This window comes from Sycon ciliatum, chromosome 1 (genome assembly GCF_964019385.1).
Source record: "Sycon ciliatum chromosome 1, ocSycCili1.1, whole genome shotgun sequence".
NCBI lineage: Eukaryota > Metazoa > Porifera > Calcarea > Leucosolenida > Sycettidae > Sycon > Sycon ciliatum.
In genome coordinates, this window is record NC_088643.1 from 3259073 (window position 1) to 3272115 (window position 13043).

At 49.2% G+C, this 13043-nt stretch overlaps 1 protein-coding gene across 1 annotated transcript in view; it reads left to right on the plus strand.

Moving 5' to 3' along the window:
* Window positions 1–13043, plus strand: part of LOC135810075 (inositol polyphosphate-4-phosphatase type I A-like) — a 57753-nt gene that overhangs the window by 21795 nt on the left and 22915 nt on the right. Inside the window, exons 15-21 of the mRNA XM_065323547.1 lie at window positions 705–782; window positions 1316–1373; window positions 2561–2663; window positions 3575–3901; window positions 4601–4633; window positions 6075–6180; window positions 7052–7146. Of these exons, the coding sequence (XP_065179619.1) occupies window positions 705–782; window positions 1316–1373; window positions 2561–2663; window positions 3575–3901; window positions 4601–4633; window positions 6075–6180; window positions 7052–7146 (800 nt within the window). The remainder of the gene's footprint in view (window positions 1–704; window positions 783–1315; window positions 1374–2560; window positions 2664–3574; window positions 3902–4600; window positions 4634–6074; window positions 6181–7051; window positions 7147–13043) is intronic.

Here is a 13043-nt window from a genome sequence, read left to right on the forward strand (position 1 = left end):
TGCTGGGCACTATACGAACGTTTGATCCTTGAGGGTGGTGGCGTTCCTGCGGATGTGGAAACACGGCCTCTAGCCGAGTCTCACGTGAACCGTGAACTTTTTTAAGTTTTTTTTATACCCAATGCTGTAGACAGCAAGCTGTTTCGGCCATAACGGCCTCATCAGTACAGCTACGAGCTTTAAGCAAGCCGAGCTACCTGCCATGGTGCAAAAGAGACACCACAGACATTAAGGTAGCTCGTCGCTCTAGCGCCAGAGTGCTCTAACTACGAAAAGTAGCGGGCAATGCGTAATGCAGCAGCACTAGAGCAGCCTACCGAGAGTGCTCAGCAAAGTTTTCTTATACGAACATGTTGATACCACTATGGGCTAAATCAGAGCAAGGTGAATTTTTAGTTCATTTTTTATGAAAGGTCAAATTCTAACCAGTAAAATATGGTAAGCTAATGGGGGAGAAGTAAAATATTCTGCTATTGCACTTGTTTTTGGAAGCGTGCCATGTTAGTGTCCTTGGCGGGATCACCTTAGGTAACTGCGTGGAATTCTGATGCAGTCAGGTGGAGATGAAATTTAGGTGGTAAGTTCTGCCAACTAAGATTGGAATCTGTCGAAGAATTAGAATCCTGTTTCTTCCCTTGTGCTCACTCTTGTGTGTTTCCTGTCACGTGTTTTTTCCACTGTGTGTTTTCCCTTGCTATTGACAGACAATTGGACAGGTCTATCAAGGCAGTGGAGTTGATGGGAGAGAGCATGTACACGTGGACGGTACCTATACAGCTGCTGTAAGTCTCCAATTTGTCTTCTCCCCTCTCCCCGTAAAAGTCTCATGGTGCGCAAGCTTGCGATAACGCCGAGACCACAGGTCGGCGTTGTTGGTTTGCCTCGCCAGCACAGGTTCCTTCGTGGATCCCCTACTCTTCCCATTGTTATTTTGTCCTGCTACTTCTCTCCCCTTTCTTGTGTCTTCAGTAAAATATTCTACTGCTGTGTGGCTGTACAGTGCTGCTCAGTGACGTCTGGTCGAGTGTGTCCGCTTTGCACCCGCCCTGCGCCTGCGACCATCCCAGTGTTCGCAGGTCTTGGGCTGCACAGCGCCCGTTGCTTGTACCTGACTCGCGTGATCGGACTTTATCGAGCACTGTAGTTGCTCAGTAGAGGATTAAGGACTCGGTGTGCTGTACTTAGGCTGAGACCTACCAGGACTCGACCTACGTGTATACTGATATTTAGATATTGTGCTGCTGTTCCCGTGCCTGTCATGATTTCCCCCCGGGGTGTTCGTGTTTTGGTGGTGTCTTCCGACATGTTCCTGCAGGCGGATATTTATCGACGAAGATCGCAGTCTCATGTTACAACTGTTGGACCTTAGAAAGGTCAGTCGCACCAGACTGAGCTGTGTGGATATCAGTAGAACTAATGGCGTCTTTAACTTTAGTATCTATCTGTCAGTATCTATCTGCAATACATGTACACTCATACCTTGGTTATCCGCATCCCGAAGTTACGGGCACTTCGGTCTACCGGGCACACTTTGGATAAGTCTTAGTGGAAATATTACTACTCTTTTGGCAATTATGTTGAAGTGATGACGTCATATCCCAGATCTCTGGCACTTCCCCATCAAAATGTATGTGATTCGGAGTTACGGACATTTCAAGGTTACGGGCAGTGCCCGGTCCCGGACTGCCCGGATAAGAAAGACATGGGTGTACCTCCATCAGCCCTACGCACTACACGGAGCGATAATTCATGTTCCGTTGTGTTGCATGGCGTATACAGCCAGACCTCGCTTATCCGGTCATATGTCTTGCATACATACAGTGTGTGTGTTCGATTATCCGGTTCCCTCGCCTATCCGGATATTTTGTGGAAAACGGATGTGTGCGGTTATGCGAGGTCTGACTGTATGTGCGTGTTTTACGTGTAGCGGGTGGTAGTGCGAACATGTGAACTTCACTTGTAACTTACACGTTTTACAATTGTCGGCCGGATTGGCTGGACCGGAGCCGGTTCAGCTCAATGATGGTGTGCTATGCTGGTGTGTGTTTGTGTGTGTGTGTGTGTGTGTGTGTGTGTGTGTGTGTGTGTGTGTGTGTGTGTGTGTGTGTGTGTGTGTGTGTGTGTGTGTGTGTGTGTGTGTGTGTGTGTGTGTGTGTGTGTGTGTGTGTGTGTGTGTGTGTGTGTGTGTGTGTGTGTGTGTGTGTGTGTGTGTGTGTGTGTGTGTGTGTGTGTGTGTGTGTGTGTGTGTGTGTGTGTGTGTGTGTGTGTGTGTGTGTGTGTGTGTGTGTGTGTGTGTGTGTGTGTGTGTGTGTGTGTGTGTGTGTGTGTGTGTGTGTGTGTGTGTGTGTGTGTGTGTGTGTGTGTGTGTGTGTGTGTGTGTGTGTGTGTGTGTGTGTGTGTGTGTGTGTGTGTGTGTGTGTGTGTGTGTGTGTGTGTGTGTGTGTGTGTGTGTGTGTGTGTGTGTGTGTGTGTGTGTGTGTGTGTGTGTGTGTGTGTGTGTGTGTGTGTGTGTGTGTGTGTGTGCATGCATGCATGCGTGTGTATGGTGTATGGTTTGCAGCTGAGTAGCGCCTGGTCTGGCCAATGCGAGGCGTTCAAAGCCGACCTGCAGGAGACGATCACCTATTACACTGACCTGATCAATCGACTGGAGCTGCTGCTAGGTGCGTGAAGCTTGTTTTCTTTTACATCTGACTGTAGAAAATATCTTTTGTACTTGCATACGCATACAACAAGCCAAGCCAAACCATGCCATTCAGCATAAGCGAAGCTGTGAACTCAGCACCATACTACTGATGCGCTTCAACGCGGAAATGTTCACAATAATAATAATAATATACATGATGTACAACAAGAAGAGAAGGGAGAAAGTGTTGCAACTCTGAGCTTCACGAACAAGTAGGCGCCCATCAGACAACAATAGTGAGAATAATCTGGATGCTTGCCGCTTGCTTTACATGCCCACAAAGTAAAGGTGGGAATCACAGCAATGGTGAAAGATCAGTTAACATGTACTTGTGTTGAAGTAGATTAATAGGATCTGATTGACGCTTTGTTGTTTTTGTTTGTAGACAATCATGTTACACAGACTTTGTTTGTGTTTATGGAGTTACGACATGCAAAAGAAAGGGACTCCAGGGAGACTTGATTGACATTTTCGTAGGATTTGGATAGACTCATAAAAGATACAGTCAAGTTCGCTAATAACGACTGCGGATATAACGACAGTTCGCGCGAATAACAACAGAATTCCCATGCCCAGAGCAACGTCCATTCTACCTGTATACATATAATGAGACTTCCGGTACAAGGACACATCGTGAATAAGGATACTTTTCTGATGCCCCGCCGAGTGTCGTTATCCGCAAAGTTGTGTATATATCCGCAGTCGTTATTAGCGAAGTTGACTGTATTCGTATATTTGTTGCAACATCTCAAGACTCAGCGGAAACACCAGCCAAGGTGATAGCCAACCACGGCAATACAGATATGTAGGGGTTAGGAGGGAGAACAAAAGATACGCGTCTTTTGACACAGATTGCCTGTGTGCTCATCGTCTGTATGTGCTGGACAGGCAAGGGGGAGATGACGTTCAAGCCGAGCCGACTGAAAAGCGAGCAGCGTCTGGAGTTCGTCGCCACCAACCTGCACGTGCAGCGCATCCGCCTGAAGATGGGTGACTCGGTGCTGTCCACGCTCTCGCGTACCCACCACTTGCCGTCGGCGGGGGAGGGTCTCGGCAGCTCGGTATCCTACAGGAAGAATCCGATTGGCAGCCCGGTGTCGCCTGCAATGTCACACGAAGAGATGTTTGGTATGTCACTACCAGGACCTGCGGCAGCACCGGTCGGCATCAAGGTCATGCGGCCGGGCTCGTCTGTGGAGATGTCGGCAGTTATTGGTGAGTAGCTGGCATACGCACACGCACGCACTCGTGCATGTGCGCACACACACACACGCGCGCGCGCACACACACACACACGCACACACACGCACGCGCGCACACACACACACACACACACACACACACACACCCACAACGGTAGCTACTGGCCGACCTGCACTCACAGTGTAGCTGGTGCAATGTTCTGCAGCTTGCTTTGTGACAAGGTGTGCGGAGACTTGATCTCTAGTGCGGTCTGCAGTTGTGAAGTAGTGAATGTGATTCACAGTTGACTTGCACACATTCACTGTAGTCTAGGGGTGTAAAGACACATGTGGCCATGCATCCACGGGCGCATAGACACGTTTTAATCGTTTGTTTCGGCAAAAAGGCCTGCTAGAGACGGATCGCAAATGCGAATCAACCGCACCAAGTGTCAAGTAGACGGCACTGTGTTTGCACGCATTCACACTTGTACCGGTATACTCGAACGCGCAGTCCAGTAGCTTGTATCAAGTGCGTTTCTCTTTGACCCTGACGCTGCTGAGTCAGGAGTGTAAGTCATGCGTTTTTGAATTGTGTGTGTGTGTGTACGCGCGTGTGCGTGCGTCTGTGTGTGTGTGTGTACACGCGTGTGCATGCGTCTGTGTGTGTGTGTGTGTGTGTGTGTGTGTGTGTGTGTGTGTGTGTGTGTGTGTGTGTGTTCTGGTCTTGCAGACACTGCACCGGTAACTCCTCGGAAGAGGCAAGGTGAGTAAATGTTTGTCCCTTTTTCACATCATTACACTGACACTTAATACTACAGTCGTCGCCAAAAAATCCGGCCATTGCCATGGATACGTGTACAGTGGCATGGTGCCTGTCGCATGCATGCATGCATGCATTTACAGTAGAAGGTCTACCAGCATGCAGCACAGCACTGAACTAAAACAGTCCGCGCTACACTCTGCCTGCTGCAGTCGAGTCGAGCACAGCACAGCACAGACGGTGCACTGCGGAGTATCGAGTGCAGGCCTAGCACTAGCAGTGGCAGTGCATGCCTAGCACTAGCACTAGCACTAGCAGTGGCAGTGCATGCCTAGCACTAGCAGTGGCAGTGCATGCCTAGCACTAGCACTAGCAGTGGCAGTGCATGCCTAGCACTAGCAGTGGCAGTGCATGCCTAGCACTAGCACTAGCAGTGGCAGTGCATGCCTAGCACTAGCAGTGGCAGTGCATGCCTAGCACTAGCACTAGCAGTGGCAGTGCATGCCTAGCACTAGCAGTGGCAGTGCATGCCTAGCACTAGCACTAGCAGTGGCAGTGCATGCCTAGCACTAGCAGTGGCAGTGCATGCCTAGCACTAGCACTAGCAGTGGCAGTGCATGCCTAGCACTAGCAGTGGCAGTGGCAGTGCATGCGGCCACGTACAGCTACCGGTAGCTAGCATAGCATTGGCCGGATTTTTTTGGCGACGACTGTAGTAGCTTTTAGGCAGTTGCCAGATTTCCAGGGGAATCTAAATAAATCCAAAGCCCTGTTATTTGAGGTTTCCCCATGTTCCCGATACTATTTTTACTTCCGCCCGTGCAACTTGCTCTGTGCTCTCCAGCGTGATGGTGTAGATGTTGAAGTAGGGGTGTTTGTTTGGGGTAGGTGTCTGCCCTGACTTTGAGTGTGTATTTTCTGTGTGTGTGTGTGTGTGTGTGTGTGTGTGTGTGTGTGTGTGTGTGTGTGTGTGTGTGTGTGTGTGTGTGTGTGTGTGTGTGTGTGTGTGTGTGTGTGTGTGTGTGTGTGTGTGTGTGTGTGTGTGTGTGTGTGTGTGTGTGTGTGTGTGTGTGTGTGTGTGTGTGTGTGTGTGTGTGTGTGTGTGTGTGTGTGTGTGTGTGTGTGTGTGTGTGTGTGTGTGTGTGTGTGTGTGTGTGTGTGTGTGTGTGTGTGTGTGTGTGTGTGTGTGTGTGTGTGTGTGTGTGTGTGTGTGTGTGTGTGTGTGTGTGTGTGTGTGTGTGTGTGTGTGTGTGTGTGTGTGTGTGTGTGTGTGTGTGTGTGTGTGTGTGTGTGTGTGTGTGTGTGTGTGTGTGTGTGTGTGTGTGTGTGTGTGTGTGTGTGTGTGTGTGTGTGTGTGTGTGTGTGTGTGTGTGTGTGTGTGTGTGTGTGTGTGTGTGTGTGTGTGTGTGTGTATTCTTGCTCTACTGTGTGTAATTCACATCAGGCATGTGGGAAGTGATAACCGTCGGAGCCCCTGCAGCGCACTCTCTCAAGTTCCGGAGCGGTGGACTTCGCCGCTTGCTACAACCCTTCGGCGTCACCTCTCATAAGTATGTGTGCTCTTTTAGCAAGCAGTACAAGCCATGACAAACTCACACACACACACACCCGCACACACCCGCACACACACACACGCACACACACACGCACACACACACACACATTAACTACAACAGACTGCTTGGGGAACGGGGAGGGCCGGTCAGCAGAGTGAGAGGCTGCGGAGAGAGGAATCGAAATGGTCGGTCATACTCAGGTAATCTATGTTGAAGCAGCAGTCTTGATGAGCCAAGAGCATTAGTGAAGGCTGAGTGGCTGAGACCGAGAGCCCTGAGTAGCCGTAAATGGAAGTGGCCAGCACCCTTTACTGTGTCAAAGTACATGTAAATGAGTGATATGGAAATGGGATTTGGGTAAAAAAGCCGAGATCTGGCAAGTTTGGTCAACCACAAAATGGATTGAACCCAACAAGAAGAACTTTGGCATGCAAGGCAAAATGAGGCTGCATTGTTTGCATGCACCATATTGTTTGGTGCCATGACGTACGGCGCACGTGACCACAGCCAGCGCATTGGTGCGAGTCACGCATGGACAAGCATACAACGGTAGTGTGGTGACAGTGCAGGCGATTTGGGTAGCATAATTTGAGGAGTAGGATTTAGCACTCTACTACTGTACTTGGCACATGGACAGTGGAACCAACATGGCTGACATCATGTGGCCCATAGATGCAGGGGTTGAGTGGAGTTGGAAACCAACATGGCTGTCCCGTGCATGGGTTGAGTGGAGTTGTAACCTACATGTCTGTCCTGTATAGTCATGTGACAGATAGAGCAACATCTATAATAATAGCACTCATGACTGCTGTACTGTTGTATTCTTATTCCCTATACGCCGTGTTGTTCTGTTCGTGCTGTGTAGCATGCCGAATGCAGCTCCCGCCTCTGTTGGCGCTGCAAGTAACGAGCCTCGCTCTAACGTTGTCAACTGTCGAGAGGAGCAGCACCACGCGTCTCGTAAGTGACTGAGCGTGTACTACATTATTCTACACAGAGAGTTGTGCTTGAGGTGGGGTGCAGGGAGAGGGGGGGGGGGGGGGGGGGCAGGCAGAGAGGGTAATTTGTTCAACTGACAAACCACCCTCGTAGTCCGCAAGGCAAAGCTTAGAAACAGCTCAGAAATGAAGACCCCCTCCCCTGACTGTCGAAGAGGTTTTCGGCGTGGGTAGCAAGTGATGTGTTCACCGAGCTGCCTCGACGATGTTGGACGTCAGGGCACCCTGTGACTGTCTCACCATGGGCCTAGTCAGGTTGACAATTGTTTCAAGAATGTTTCCGTGTTTGCCGTACGTGATGATATCCTTTCCCATTGTTCGAATTGTCTTGTGTAGCTGTTGCGCTATTGCAACTCTACAGGACTACGATGAAGACTAGTCCAGAAGACTGGCTCGCATCGCCAAGGGGCTAGGCCAGTGCACTGTACAACAACACAAGCAATTCAGTGTCAGCATCTGAGCTAGCACTGGCTGTCGCTGGCCAGGGCATTCTACGCTTCATTCCTTTGATAGGAGAGTGGATCTCCGTGCAGGAATGGAAGAGGTTGTGCGTCACATGACACCGATGGTCAGGCGTAGGCAACTGCCAACTTGCTACTCTTCGGAGCTCCTGTGCCCGGAGGAAAGCAGAATGGCGACGGCTTCCGTGACTTTTTCCACCTCCGGATCAGAGGAATACACTACCTCACCATACGCCTTGAGCCTCGAAAGGCAAAATGAGAATTGTCTCCTTTGAATTGCTTTTTGAGGCAGCGTTTCAGCTTTTCGGCATGGTGCTGCCTGCCTGGTCTGCTGGGGCACCAGCTCGCCTGGAGCTCTCTGTGGATGTGCCTGCGGAGAAACCGAACGTTTATTCGTTCTACGAACTCTAAGTCATCTTTCAGCTGCCGGAGTGGGAGCGCGGCCTGCGGTCGGCCCAGACCGGAGAGGACATTTGCACCTGCCATCAGAGCGTCAGTCGTGTCCGACATCGTTAGACAGATCGGAAGTAGGGAACATGCAGCGAGCGGATTTACCAAACGGGCCAACACCGTGTTGGGCAAACGTACCATTCTCTAATTGATGCCATCTGGAAGACTTGCTGTTGCCCCAGCAACGCATTCTTGACGACACTGGCGACATATTGGACTGCGATAGTTGTCGTCGTCGTCCGAACTACCAGCATCAGTATCGCAACTGGTTCTCCACAACCTCTCAATATCCTCTGTGAATCTGTCCTTGCACACTTTGTGGTGTTTTACTTCTAAAGCGAAAACGCCAGGCCCTGGGGAGCACTATGTCTGCATGATCCTGGTGTCGTCCTGAAGCTCAGCTGATTTCCTTAGTCTGTCCACAGCTGGATTCCATCTCACCAGACACCCATCTTTGACGACACTGGCGGCATATTGGACTGCGATAGTTGTCGTCGTCGTCGTCCGAACTACCAGCATCAGTATCGCAACTGGGTCTCCACGACCTCTCAATATCCTCTGTGAATCTGTCCTTGCACACTTTGTGGTGGTTTACTTCTAAAGCGAAAACGCCAGGCCCTGGGCAGGACTATGTCTCCATGATCTTGGTGTCGTTCTGAAGCTCAGCTGATTTCCTTAGTCTGTCCACAGCTGGGTTCCATCTCACCAGACACCCATCCTTGGCGGCACTGGCGACATATTGGACTGCGATAGTTGTCGTCGTCGTCCAAACTTCCAGCATCAGTATCTGAACTGGGTCTCCACGACCTCTCAATATCCTCTGTGAATCTGTCCTTGCACACTTTGTGGTGTTTTACTTCTAAAGCGAAAACGCCAGCCCCTGGGGAGCATTATGTCTGCATGATCCTGGTGACGTCCTGAAGCTCAGCTGATTCCTTAGTCTGTCCACAGCTGGGTTCCATCTCACACAACATCATTCCTTGTTTGGTCTGGCAGATGACGCGTAATGGTACAGTCAGCGTCGGGGACATATGTGTCTACGTCTGACAGTGGTGGCTTTGTGTTTAGCCTCAACTCATCCTTGACGACACTGGCGACATATTGGACTGCGATAGTTATCGTCGCCGTCCAAACTTCCAGCATCAGTATCGCAACTGGATCTCCACTACCTCTCAATATCCTCTGTGAATCTGTCCTTGCACACTTTGTGGTGTTTTACTTCTAAAGCGAAAACGCCAGGCCCTGGGGAGCACTATGTCTGCATGATCCTGGTGTCGTCCTGAAGCTCAGCTGATTTCCTTAGTCTGTCCACAGCTGGATTCCATCTCACCAGACACCCATCTTTGACGACACTGGCGGCATATTGGACTGCGATAGTTGTCGTCGTCGTCCGAGCTACCAGCATCAGTATCGCAACTGGGTCTCCACGACCTCTCAAATCTCAATATCCTCTGTGAATCTGTCCTTGCACACTTTGTGGTGGTTTACTTCTAAAGCGAAAACGCCAGGCCCTGGGCAGGACTATGTCTCCATGATCTTGGTGTCGTTCTGAAGCTCAGCTGATTTCCTTAGTCTGTCCACAGCTGGGTTCCATCTCACCAGACACCCATCCTTGGCGGCACTGGCGACATATTGGACTGCGATAGTTGTCGTCGTCGTCCAAACTTCCAGCATCAGTATCTGAACTGGGTCTCCACGACCTCTCAATATCCTCTGTGAATCTGTCCTTGCACACTTTGTGGTGTTTTACTTCTAAAGCGAAAACGCCAGCCCCTGGGGAGCATTATGTCTGCATGATCCTGGTGACGTCCTGAAGCTCAGCTGATTTCCTTAGTCTGTCCACAGCTGGGTTCCATCTCACACAACACCATTCCTTGTTTGGTCTGGCAGATGACGCGTAATGGTACAGTCAGCGTCGGGGACATATGTGTCTACGTCTGACAGTGGTGTCTTTACGTTTAGTCTCAACGAGCTGCACGTCGGCTTCCTGTGGGCATTGGTGCTTCCTCGTCAGGAAAGAGTCTACATTGCCCTGCTGTGTGTAGCCAAGGTGGTAGCATGTGCAATGGCAGCAGGGCTGTGTGTGTGGTGCTACTCTCATTGGTGACACTGGATCTAAACGAAACCCCGGAGGCATGTGTTTCATCTCCGACACCCCTTTGTTTGGCTACGACATGCAAGCACTGCCCCTGACTGGCCTGATGCTGATACGGCTGCGGCCACTGATACCGATGTGGCTGCTGATACCGATTTGACTACTGATACTGCGACAAGCTTGGCATCATCACCCTTTAGCCTCTTACTCCAACCTTGCGTCAGATGCAGCTGTTGCAGTCTACATGTTTCGCTTTGGAGCTGGGTGATGCGATCGGCTCCACGGACGTGTCGGCATCTTCCTTTGGTATTTGCAGCACTGGACAACCAGAGAACTGTGACCATGCTGTACGTACTGCCATGCACTGCTCCTACACAGACTCTGCTTCAAGTATTGTCACCATGGACATGGACATCAAGGTCTAGAAGGTCAGCATGGGCGGCAAACTACAGTGCAGTGCTGGCAACTGAAATCCGACCCCTGAGCGATGATGCGTTCACATTCTAGCGGTCTCAACTTCGTAGTTTTACGATCCCGTGTTGGGTCTTTGCGATGTGAGCGCAGGGGTTGGATTTCAGTTGCCAGCACTGTACTTTGAATTCATGTTCCTCATATCATCGTAGATCTGCAGCTAGTGAAGGTAGCAATATCGACTACCAACTGCTCTAATTCAGAAATTTTAGGTACTCAAAATTTTTAGGTGCAAGGGCAACGGACCAGGTTAGGTGAACAGGCATTTTAGGTACAGAGAAGCAGTCCCTGATGATGGATGTTACAGTGTTCGTGTACGTGTGGCTGTTGAAATTCTAGGTACGCAAGAAATGCACCAAAAGTACCGAAAATAAAAGCGCACCGGAAATTGGTGAAATTGCAGTACTATCAGTACCATTGCCTGCTCCTACAGCAGGGCACTTGAGCAAGTTACAGTCCATTCATAAAAAGATGGGCCCTGACTCTGGTGAGCTCCCGTATTTGGCGATTTTTCGTGATTTCATCGTACGCAGTGCAGTGCTGCAAGATTTGAAATTTGAAAAAGGGTCCAAAAAGGGTACCTGAACTGGGGTTTCGAACCACACAATGCACTGTTGCAGGCGGGGTCAAACGGCCTGGATTTTTATGGTTTTTCCCAATTCAGTGCATTTGGGGCAAAACCTGGCCGAAATCCTATTCTTGTTCTGGCTTGCTTTTTGGACAAAAAAACTTCAGAAACATAATTGGAAGAGGATTCCATAGGGGATTGCAGAAAAAAATTCTAAAAAACTCAAAGTTTGACCCATTTATGGCCAAAAGCTAGAAGTCCATCTTTTTCTGAATGGACTGTAGTTGACAAGAATGTCACAGCTGTTGTAGTAATACAATGGCTGTGACCACCATGATACTTGATTTGAGTTCTCATTAATCTGGTACTTGCATCATGGACCATCGGGGGTGTATGCAAGAGTCTGATGAGTGGAGGGAAGAATTCAAAGAGGGGATGTGTGTGTGTGTGTGGGGGGGGGGGGTGCTATATAAGGCACTTGTTCAATAGAGCGCTTAGGTTTTGTCTCACATGCCGAGTTTATACAGGATCAATATCAGATTTCCCATTCCCATCCACTTTGGTGGGTCTGATCTCCTCACTTCCCACCGCTTTAGGAGCTGCATCTGCGCCTTGATCCTTGAAGGGTGGTGGCGTTCCTGCGGATGCGGAAAATTCGGTTTCCAGCCGAGTCTCACGTGAACCATGAAAAAAATCAGATTTCTTGCTGCGGCTTGCCTGGACATCAAATAGTGCAATCAAATGGTGTGCTGGCTAACTGGGCTAACTGGACTTGGTCATACACCCATCAGTACAACTTGCAAGTACAGTAAAACCTGTAACTAAAGACCACCTTGACTAGCGACCAGCCTGCTACTATAGACCACTTCGCCAGGCACGGACGGTCTCACATTATTATGGTTGTGCGGTAGGGGTGAAACGAGTATCTATTTTGACCAATCGATCACTCATTCATAATATTCGATCGAGTATCCGATTATTTCGAGTATTTTATCAAAATTCAAAATCGCTAGATTTGTTAGTTCTCGACCAATCCGGGAGAAATGATCTGTGAACATAGAACAAAAGTCGCCAACGTCTTGTACAGAGTGTATCTCATAACAAACTAACGTAACTTGCCGTGGTGATCGCATCATCCAAGTCATAAAATACTGACTCAAAGGCATGCATAACACATGCATACCAGTGGATGAGCGGTCCAACAGCAGTTTTTTGAAAATTAGAATGCCAATACAGGTAGACTCCCTTTAATTCGAACCTCAAATTGCCAGGCCCTAACTTCGAATTATCCAGAACTTCTAATTATCCAAATGCAGCCCCATGCACTGATATGTATGTCAAAATGCTTGAAATCGCATGCTGAATATTTTTTGCACATTTTTATTTGCATCAACGAAACATAGCTGGTCGTACCGGTCGTGTACAACGGATCATCAACACACTGGATCGACACAAAATCATTTTGACATCTTCATTTTCTAGTGAAGAAAATCGAGATCCGCGAAGAGAGTCAGCCACCTGGAAGACGTCGTCTTCAATCAAACCTTTGCAATTTGCCTCGCACGGGCTTGAAAGAAATTCCGAGAGAAGGTGGGTTTCTTGAACGCTATAGTCGATCCTGCAGCGGACCATCGATCGATTTTTGAGCTACTCTTGGCTAGAGAAGGAGAAAAGAATGAACTTCGAATTACAAGGATAGCAACTCAATCTCACTTCGAAATAAGCGTTCAAAGGACATAGCCAATGTACTGTAAATAGCTCTTCTGTACGAAGACTGGGTTCGAATTATCCAACCGGCGCACTTTTCGTACTTC